This window comes from Colossoma macropomum, unplaced genomic scaffold (assembly GCF_904425465.1).
Source record: "Colossoma macropomum unplaced genomic scaffold, Colossoma_macropomum, whole genome shotgun sequence".
NCBI classification, from domain to species: Eukaryota; Metazoa; Chordata; class Actinopteri; order Characiformes; family Serrasalmidae; genus Colossoma; species Colossoma macropomum.
Window position 1 is genome coordinate 329,009 of NW_023494785.1, and position 11,057 is coordinate 340,065.

Below are 11,057 nucleotides of genomic sequence, written 5' to 3' on the forward strand. Positions count from 1 at the left end.
AGTTCAACCCTTTACAGATGTATTGCAGGTGTGATGTGTGTTTGGTCTACAAGGACCAAATCATTCCACTTTTGAGTCCCTATAGTGTCTTTCACTCAGTGGGCAATGGTGGAAAAAGAGGCATCACACACTAACACACCACCACCACGTCAGTGCCACTGCAGTGCTGAGAATGATCCACCACCCGAATTGTACCTGCTCTGTGAGGGTCCATGGGGGTCCTGACCACTGAAGAACAGGGTAAAAGGGGGCTAACAAAGTATCAGAGAAACAGATGGACTACAGTCTGTAACTGTAGAACTACAGAGTGAAACTATATGGTCAGTGGAGCTGATACAGTGGACAGTGAGTGTAGAAACAAGGAGGTGGACTTAATGAAGTGACCGCTAGGTGTACTTCTCCACTACGAATACATTTAAAGCAGGAACAGGTTTTTGATCTCAGCTGGTTGGTGGACTAAACTACTAGTCCTTTTTAAATGGCCGACAGTGAAATATGTCGACACAAACATCAGAAATGTTTATTCGAATGGACAGATTTAACTGGACTGTTGTCTGTAACCTTTGAGTGCAATATCAGTAGCTAGTTGGTTGTCAGTTTGCATGAATATAGAGTCATATTTAATGATGATAATGACACTGTGTGTTGTGTTCAGCTCATTAGTGTTTAATTTGAGCGCTGCATGATGGATCTTCATAACTCCAGCAGAGGTGGAGGAACCTCTGACCCAAAGTGAGTAGCTTTACATCACTGCTTAATCTGAGAAAAACAAATAAGATCTATTCTGTTTTGATTAAGTTTATACTAAATAAGTTTTATTAAAGAGACTCATGAATTGAATAGATTTGTTTCTTCAGATTAAATCATCACTAATGATGAGAGTAAACAGTTGAGTAATGAGTCTCCTTGATAAAACTTATTTATTATAAATAAATAAAAACAAGACAATAAAATGGCATTTGGAATTAAAAAACGAAATTCCTAAATTCCTAAATCTAAATATGTCAATACATTTGTTAATATAATCTATTAATGAAGAATTAACAATTTTAATGGAAATACATTCAAATGTATTTTTGTACATTATTGAAAAAAATTAGGTAAAAATTCCTGCACGCACGTTACATACAGGAAAAGTACATAAACTGATCAATAAGATGTCACAATAAGGAGGTGATGGAGACAGGATGAAGGCAAGAGATTCAAGTTTAATAAACCAACACTAATACTAAAAAAACAAAAACACTCACAGCTGAGAAACAGGAAGAAAAGACAAAACAGAGAATAAACTCAAACAAAAAGCACTAACAAAAAAGAAGCTGATGGACACAAAACCAGACATAGGAAGATGGAAACATGGGGGATAGAAAAGACAAGACTAGAACCACCTGGACAGAGAAGAGTAACAAACAGTGCACAGGTAAACAGACTGAAGGGGGTAAAAACACAGAGACACGAACGAAAACAACGCCACAAGCACAAAGTCAGGAGTATTACAGTCAATTTAAAAAGCTATAAGATAGATCCAAACATTTAATCTCAACAAAGAGCTGTAACACTAGTGACATTGCTGTAGAAGTTTGGGGTATATTATTACTACTATATATATATATATATATATATATATATATATGAGAAATCATTTTTATTATTAATAGTAATTAGAAGTGGGTGCAGGACAAAATAGTCTCTGAATGAGGTACGCTTCGGCCCAGTCCCATTTCAGCCCTCACCCCTACCACTCAGCCCTACCCTCCGTTTTGTGCGTTCACGTCTAGGGGTAGGGTGTCCTGATCCTGGTTGAGACAGAGGGGTAGGGTGAAGTGTTGGGGCTACATGACTCTCCAAACAGAGGTTTTTCAGAGACTCCAAACAGAGAGATATGAGAAAAAAAGAAAAACTGCGAGACGGCTGAACCAGAGACCAAAGAAACACACAAATATGAGAATGTTCCCTGTTAAAAATGATGACAACTATCGTATTATCTTAGTTTAATGTCGTTTCAGTGTATTATGGTCATTTTCTTCATAACAAACATAAAAAGCGCTAATAGCATGCTAATGTCTCGGTAGCTAGCTAACTTTCCCGTTCCACCTTAAATAGTCCAGCAGTTCTGATGCCTGAAGCGCCAGAATGTAACTGCTGCACCATTTAAGGTGGAACAGAAAAAATTTGAACAAAAATCTGGTGAATATCTGACTTCAGCTTCATATCACTGAAGAATTAGGGGTGGGTGATAATAAATAATTGCCCCCCTCTTTTCAGTCATATGATGAACTGAACTTTACCCTCCTCTGCTGTCACAGCAGACTGGCAGGGTCGCCTACAGAGCAGCGCTAGTAGCTGTTAATGAAGTAACACTCTTTTTATTTGAGGGTTGTTCCATTTTGTAGAGAAAGATTTCAACTACTACCCCCTGTAGCTCACTTCCAAGGGGCAAGGTGACACTCAAAAACAAGGGGTAGGGGAAAAAATAAGAAATGGGATTGGGCCTTTCATAGTTAACCGTACAAAGACATTTAATAAATACAAGGACGACATACAACAATAATGAACTCATCTATATATAATTTACACCCAATGGGGTTCTAGAGTGTTAGAGGGCTGCCAACTCTCACGCACTGGCAGTGAGACTCACACATTTAAGTCTAATCTCACGCTCTCAAGCCACACATTTTCCATCTCTCCTCAAAACGACCTGCTGATGAACCTGAACACACATAAAGTTTCACACTTCTGCTCAGCACTGCAGCTTTACTGATCAGAAACACTCTGGACGGGCAGCGGTGGTTTACTTTAGTGCCAGTGAAGGAAAACACACTAGCTAATCAGTAACTGCTGTTCAGTGTATTTTCGATCAATGGAGGAGCCGGTATCAGTAAACTAATCGGTACTTAGTAAACTAAACATGACCAATAAACACAGGTCTTAAATGTAATGTGAAGAGCAAGAGCAGCATCCATGACTCCACACAGAAACACAGTTTACGCTGAATAAACGCAGTTCTGTCTTACTAATAAGCTAAACAGTTTTAGCTGAACAGCTAAAAGCAGGTTATTCTTACCCATCTTCACTGTGTAGCTGTTAGCTTTGAAATCTGTGTTTAACAAGTGCAACCAGGTGAGGAATTAGATGGCTGGTTACTGATAACAGACATTTTCAACTGATCTGTATTGCATGTTCTCTGTAACTGGACTGTATTCTGCCCTCAGTAGAACAGGCTGACCTGTTCAGTGGAGAGATAACAACAAATTATCAATACTGAACAAAAGCAGAGCTTTCAGTCTTTGTTCCTCTGAAAGCGTACATGTTGTCACTCCTCATTGTCACTTAATATTATTTTATGAGTAAATTAAGCAAAAATGATATATGTATACTCTGGATGTGAGTGATGTACAACCCCATTTCCAAAAAAGTTGGGATGCTGTGCAAATGTAAATAAAAACAGAATGCAATGATGTGCAAATCATTTATACCCTATATTTAATTGAAATATGACTAAATACATAAAAATGTATGGAAGTGTTCTGACAACACCAGTGACAAACATTTTTGGCATTAAAAAAAGTTTGGCTAAGGAAAATGTCAATTTTATGGTTATGGAATCCTGATTATGTTAATATCATTATAATCAGGATCAGAATCAAGCTTTTGGCCAATTATGCTTGCACATACAAGGAATTTGGCTTTGGTTACTGGGCATCACTGGCCCCTGAGCATTGGCCCCACTGGCCTGGTCAGTAATTCTTCCTTATATTGCACTTTTATGCACAATTTTATATTTATTGCAAAGTTTAAATGAATAAAAAAAAATAAAATACTAAATGTGGCATAAAGTTTGCACAGGCCACATTTAATGTTTTATTTTTTCACCATTTCAATTCAGCAAATAAACAGTAATTTTGCATTAAAATTAAAAAGGATGTTTGCTGTGTAGAGAATATGTACTTTGACAATGAACAAAATGTAATTTGACATGCCAAACATTTCTATATGACTGTGTAGCTGCTAAATCACACATGTACATAAACAATGCCAGTGCTATTGTACATACAACTCTCCTGTAGCACTGAATATTTATTAAATGGCAGATTATTTTTAGTTGATGATTATTTTAAGGTGATGTCATGCTCACTACACTGTCAGTATTGACTATTTGTTTTGAGATCCCGCCCCTTTGACAGCTCCATCAATCATTTTCCAGTCCAGGCAAAAATGACATTCTACATCCAATAAGTGTTGAGATGGTTCTAATATGCAAAAAGCACTCTCAACAGTCTCACAGACTCCAAGTGCAGCCCAGCAACCAGACAGGATGCAGAAAGCCTGCTGTCCAATAACCATTGTTGGATTCCAGCATGCAGTTGAATCTGCCATTAATTGAAGCTTGGCTTCACAAGGGTCCTGTGGGACATTATAGTAGGGTTCTATGGAATGAGCTTCAGTAGGGTTCTATGTACTGAAAGTATGTTATCAGCAGTTAAAGTGCTGTTGCATTAAAATATTAAAAACAAGTGTTGCCTTACTTAAAAAAAAACTCAAATATAATCTAATTAGTTAAATATGAACAAGGAATCTGTAATGTTTGTGTGTGATGTTTCTAGATTGCAGACTAAGAGAGCAGTTGGTCCTGTGTCCAGCTGTGTCTCTATGAAGAGCGACTGGTCTATGGGGAATCCTGTTGGTTTTAGCAGCATACCTGGGACCTCTGACCAAGAGTGAGTTATTATACATCAGTGTAACACAGAACTGAACTGAACAACTTCCTTTTGTTCCTGTTGCTCCATGACTCTGACTTTAACCCTAAGCAGTGGAGAAAGAGACTGGCCTGTCCAGTCACTGGCTGGATACAGCCATGTTTAACAATGATTTGTAGATATTTACAGACGATTATTATTATTTATAGTATTTATATATATATAGTATGATATATAGTATTTATAAATAATTATTATTTTAAATAGTATTACTACTGCTCTATTTCAGTCTAATTAGATTAATAATTAAAACTTCTTACAGCAAGAAGAATGTGAAGTTATTATCATCAGAAAGAAGCGCAGTCATTAAAATGGCTTGATTACTGAATTATGCTGTGTGAAGTCTGGATATGAAGTCATGGGAAAACTCTGAATATGATATTTGGCATATAAGCAGATTCATTAGTATTGATGGTTTTTGTGTTTCTGTGTTTAATCTCCATCAGGAAGTGCTCCGCAGATGCAGCACTGCAGATACACATGGACACACTGATGGTGGGAACTGGAAACCTGCAGCAGGATTCTTACCAACCTGTGCATGTTGTTCTACACAGAGTCTTAGAGAGACACAAATCCAGCATTAAAAACAAGTATGACAGCTTATTTGAGGGAATCAAAATAAAAGAGAATAAAACTCTTCTGAACAGGATTTATACACAGCTCTACATCATAGAGGGACAGAGTGAAGGAGTGAATGAAGAACATGAGGTTTTACAGATGGAGAAAACAGCTAGGAAACATTTACAAGGCACTGCAATCAACTGCTTAGACATCTTCAAACCTCTACAAGGTCCTAAGGAAGAGAAAAAAAAAGAGATCATTAGAGCAGTGCTGGCTAAAGGTCTCACACAGAAAGACAGAAAGGAAGACAAAGGACCAACAGTACAAAAGCTCAGAATAGTGGCCACCAAAGGCATTGCTGGAATTGGAAAAACTGTCTCTGTGCAGAAGTTCATTCTGGACTGGGCTGAAGGAAAAGCCAATCAGGATGTAGATTTCATGTTTGTGCTTCCGTTCCGGGAGCTGAACCTGATTAAAGATGACCAATACAGTCTTCATGGACTTCTGTGTGACTTCCATCCTGAGCTCAAAGATCTGGACCCAAAGATTTATGATCAGATCAGAGCTGTGTTTATATTTGATGGTCTGGATGAAAGCAGAATTCCACTGAACTTTTTGCAGTGTGAGACAGTATCTGACATAACTGTGAAATCATCAGTGGATGTTTTGATAACAAACTTAATCAAAGGAGAGCTGCTTCCCTCTGCCCTCATCTGGATAACCTCTCGACCAGCAGCAGCCAATCAGATCCCTCCTAAATACATCAACCGTGTGACAGAAATTCAGGGATTCAATGACCCACAGAAGGAGGAATACTTCAGGAAGAGGATCAGTGATGAAGACCAAGCCAAGAAAATGATCTCCCACATTAAGACAGTGAGGAGCCTCCACATCATGTGCCACATTCCAGTCTTCTGCTGGATCTCAGCCACTGTTCTTCCTCAAATCATGAAAGAGCAAAATACAGAAATCCCTAAACTCTGACTAAAATGTACTCACACTTCCTGATCACTCAGACCAACATGAAGAATGAGAAGTATTAGGAGAAAGATGAGAGAGATCCAAAGAACCTGCTGGAGTCCAACAGAACAATTCTTCTGAAACTGGCTGAACTGGCTTTCAAACAGCTGATGAAGGGCAATGTGATGTTCTATTAAGAGGACCTGAGAGAATGTGCATTGATGTCACTGAGGCCTGGAATTTGCACTGAGATCTTTAGGGAGGAATGTGTGCTTTACCAGAGGAAGGTCTACTGTTTTGTTCATCTGAGCTGTCAGGAGTTCCTGGCCGCTGTTTATGTATTTCTCTGCTATGAGAGCAAGAACATGGAGATATTGCAGCGGTTTAAACCTCGACACAGAGAGTGGTGTGAGAATGTTTCACTGGATGGGCCACTGGAGGGAGCAGTGGATAAAGCCTTGGAGAGTAAAAATGGACACCTGGATCTTTTTCTCCGTTTCCTGCTGGGCATCTCACTGGAGTCCAATCAGAGACGCCTGCAGGGCCTACTGACGCAAAGACACAAAAGCTCATAGAGAGTCACAGACTACATCAAGAAATTAATTAAAGGAGATGAAAAAGATAATCATTACTTCTTAACTGACAGATCTCTATCTACTGAGATCTTTTCCTCTGTTTGTCTGAAATGAATGACCAGTCTCTCTCCAGAGAGATTCAAGAATATCTAAAATCAGAGAAACACTCGGAGGAGAAGCTTTCTCCTGGACAGTGTTCAGCACTAGCCTATATGCTTCTGAACTCAGAGGAGGTGCTGGATGAGCTGAGCTTGAAGAAATACAACACCTCAGAGGAGGATTATAGGAGACTGATCCCAGCTGTGAATGCCTGCAGAAAGGATCTGTGAGTGTTATATATACATTAATAATACAGGTACACCATATGGCAGCTAAAAGATAATAAATCTAGTGTTTTGCTTTCACCATCTTATAATGAGAGGACCAATTTCTCCCGCTGTCCACTTTATTAGAAACCCCTCCCTTGTAGCTCCACCTTATGGGTGTACAGTCAGAGCCTTAGCCCATCTGTTGATGTATAATTTGTGTTGTGGGATAGTTGTTAAAAATTTCTTTTAATTTTACATTCTCTTAAAATTGTACTTGTTTACTGTGTTATTCTTTTGCAGATTAGCTGGCTGTTTTCTTACCACAAACTCCTGTGAAAAACTCTCATCAGCTCTACAATCAGCAAACTCTTCCCTGATAGAACTGGATCTTAGTAATAATTACCTGCAGGATTCAAGAGTGCAGCTGCTCTCTGCTGGACTAAAGAGTTCACACTGCAAACTGGAGTCACTCAGGTGAGATTTCTGTGAATTCTTTTATAAATCGTGAATGTAAAACAAGGCGTTCTTTGAGTATTACAAATATTTGTGTGATTACTGAGTTTTGACAATGAATTGTAAAATCTTCTGTATTTTCTCTGTGTTAGCAGATTAGCTATCTGTAATCTTGGTGAAAAATCTTGTAAAAATCTGGGATCAAGTTTACAACAAGTAAACACCTCCCTGAAAGAACTAGACCTCAGTAACAATGACCTTCAGGATTCTGGAGTGGAGCTCCTCTCTGCTGGAGTGAAGTGTTCACACTGTAAACTGGAGACTCTTAGGTGAACTTTCTTTGAATAAGGTCTTAAATGATAAATGTTAAGAACTTAAATTCAACGATGTTAGATGTGAAGAGAAAATGAGGCTGATATACACAGTTCAATCAATTAAAATTCACTAGTTGTAAAATCAGTCCACTATTAGAAATGATGGGAAGTAACAGTTTGATAATCTGAGGGTGAAACCTGTTCCTGAGTCTGATGTTCTGAACAGGATGTTCTGATTATGCTTGCTAGATAGCAGAAAGGGGAACAGTCAATGGCTGGGATGTGAGGGATCTGAGAATGCTTTGGGCTTTTCTCAGACACCTGTTATCTTTGATGCATTTGATGGGTGGAGGGGAAATATCAGTAAATCACTGTGCCTTTTTCATACTGTAGTACCTTGCAGTTAGTGATTTTGGAGCTGTCTAACCTAGATTATTGCTCTCCAACATGGATCCATAGACACTGGGGACAAAACATCTAAATAGACTTTCTTCCATTTCTTCCTTAGGAAGTGCAGTAACTATTGAGCCTTTTTAACAAGGCAACTCTGAGTAATCCTTAGAGTTAAAAATGTTCCTAAGAAAATCATCCATCTTAATAGATTGACAACAAATTAATTACAATGAAAAATAAATAAATTCATTTGAAACTTGCATGTCTTTTACACACTTTCATAAGAGTACCAGTGGCACCAGGCCTTATGGTTACAAATCACTCATGAAATGATCAGTTGCATGCATTCATTTGTAACCTACTCTTTACAGAACTCACAAGAAGTTATCTACATAAAATCTGAGGATAGTAGACAGTAGTCTGCCTACTTTACCCCAATACATGTAACAAGTCAAGATAGAGAATTCATGTAACAGCTGAAATATTTTCTCACTCTTACCAACTTAGCCACAAAGAACAGTGAATCCCCAGCCAAAACTTTCCAACAGCCATAATATTACATTATTTTCACTGAATGTCCATCAACAGCCTTTTGAGCGCAGATGGCAGTCTTTTAATTGACCTTAAACAAAAAAAGAGCTTAAATAGCTCTTAAAGAGATTAAATAGCTCCCACCAGTTTATCTTGTGTTGTCTCTCCTGTGTTACAGGGGAGATGCAAAGAGTATTTGGGGAGGAGTGGAACTCAGCAACAATCCACAATCCAAAGCCCATATATATGGTTCCAAACAAGGAGACATGCAACAATGTAATCACGTTAAACAAGCTCCCTCTGAACACAGAGCCCAGGTTTAGATGAGCTAAACCAAAAGTAACTGTTATTAGCATAATGCTAGACCAACATTTCCCAGGGTATGAAACAATAAATATCTAGTACAAGCAGAATATATGTTTGCATGAAAACTAGGCTAACTGGCCAAATATACAAATATAACAAAAAATATATTTAAAGTAAGCATAAAATATGAGGTTTCCTCCTAAGCTGCCTTAGACTGATAGATAGCATGTATTTTGCAAACAACTCTTTAACTTTTCCTAAGCTACTTCTTGCTTAAAAGAGTGTAGGGTAAGAGCAAACAGCCCCAACGGCCCCTTAAATGATAGAACATTCTTCAGTGTGGAGTACTTCTTTACTGCCCCCTGCTGCGACCTCGTGGCATATGCCACAAAATGTTATTGCCAATCATCATCATCTTACAATTTTACAATCAATTACATACAAGTAGCATTTTTATTTTTGAGTGGAGCACATTGAGTGGAGCTGCCCTTTGTCTCTTGCCTCTTCATGGCTTCAACCTTGCTCAGTTTAGTTAAGATACCATCCCCAGAGTTGACATGAAAACTAAGGATTTCTGCAGCAGGTTGCACTTTTTCATCCCTTAGGAGGTGTCTGAATACCTTTTGCAGATGATGGAGATGGCAGTCTACTGTGTATGAGTATATCGTGATGTCATCTACATAGACAAAACAGCTCTTTCCTTGAAGGTTTGCCAATACAGTTTCCATCAAGCTGCTGTGACAATGCTGCAGTATTTAATCCCACATTGAAAAACCACACATTTGAAGTGATCTTATTAGGCAGTGAATGCAGTTTTCATTGTGCTGGCTGGCTCCAGACCAACCTGCCAATAGCTACTCATCAGACTTAAGGTGCTGAAGATTTTGGCCCCATGGAGTGACTCTAGAATCTCTGTGGCATCTGATACCCATCAAGATACATTTCTGCCTTCAGTCTGTGGCAATTTGTACAAAACCTCACGCCTTCATCCTTTTTTTCTAATGATATCTCATGTCATCTATAGCCTCCTTGATAGTCTCTTGTTTTTTTTTAGGGATTTTCACTATGGTGGTTTGCATTTAGGTTTAGCTGTTGCTTGTCAGACAAAATGTCATCAGCTTGTTCTACTAGCCATTGTATGGCCAGCATTTTCTTCCTGGTTTCTTCCAGGTATCACCCTGGAAGTAAATTTCAAGTTTGTGTCTCAGAGGAAACTCAGGCCTACCACCAAGGGAAAAGCCAAATCATATCCTAGGGAATGCAGTAAACCTCAAAAAGCACCCTGGTGGCCTGTCTCTGGCTGTTGACAAAATGAAAGTCAGGGCTATGACATTTTTGGGTCATGCCTTTCAAGGATGATAGATTGGGTGCTGGTTGGGCTGCCAAGTAACTGATGTGTGGTGTACTTAGATGATCTGCTCATGCATGTGCCCAAATTTGGTGAAGCGCCGAGACGCACTGAGGAAGACTATTACTGCTATGTAAAACACAAATCTTAAACTCCAGTACAAAATGTGCAGTCCCCTCCACTGCAAAGTCCAGTTTTAGGGCCATGTTTTCAGTGACAAAGGAGTAAACAATGATCCTGAAAAAGTGGAGACTGTCCAGCAGCGGTCTTCTACATGCTATGTCAAACAGCTACAGAACTTTGTGAGCTTAGCATCCTACTGCTGGAATTTTAAGCGGGAATTTGTAAACATTGCAGCTCTATCACAACCAAGGGAGGGAATGAGCGAGATAGCCACTTCATCTACACATATGCCAGCAACAAAGATACATGAGGGATTTTGTTGTAGATCCAGAATGGAGAGAAAATGGCTATTGCTTTCTACCGCTATCCCCTCAGCAAGCCACAACCGAGTTTCACAGCATGAGCTGTTGGCCTTGGCAGCTGGACTC

The 11,057-nt window shown here is 39.0% G+C and overlaps 1 protein-coding gene across 1 annotated transcript; it reads left to right on the top strand.

Moving 5' to 3' along the window:
• The first annotated feature begins 345 nt into the window (after positions 1–345).
• Positions 346–7,593, top strand: LOC118813230 (NACHT, LRR and PYD domains-containing protein 3-like). The gene is made up of 4 exons (XM_036578448.1): positions 346–732; positions 4,605–4,718; positions 5,204–7,178; positions 7,462–7,593. The coding sequence occupies exons 1-3, from the start codon at positions 683–685 to the stop codon at positions 6,300–6,302; spliced, it is 1,263 nt and encodes a 420-aa protein (XP_036434341.1). The 5' UTR covers positions 346–682; the 3' UTR covers positions 6,303–7,178; positions 7,462–7,593.
• The last annotated feature ends 3,464 nt before the right edge of the window (positions 7,594–11,057 follow it).

Excerpts from the sequence above, each read along its gene's own strand:
- LOC118813230 (XM_036578448.1), top strand. The coding sequence starts at position 683 with ATGATGGATCTTCATAACTCCAGCAGAGGTGGAGGAACCTCTGACCCA. Across the intron at positions 733-4,604 it reads GGAGGAACCTCTGACCCAAA|ATTGCAGACTAAGAGAGCAG; the intron begins GTGAGTAGCTTT and ends TGATGTTTCTAG. Across the intron at positions 4,719-5,203 it reads CCTGGGACCTCTGACCAAGA|GAAGTGCTCCGCAGATGCAG; the intron begins GTGAGTTATTAT and ends AATCTCCATCAG.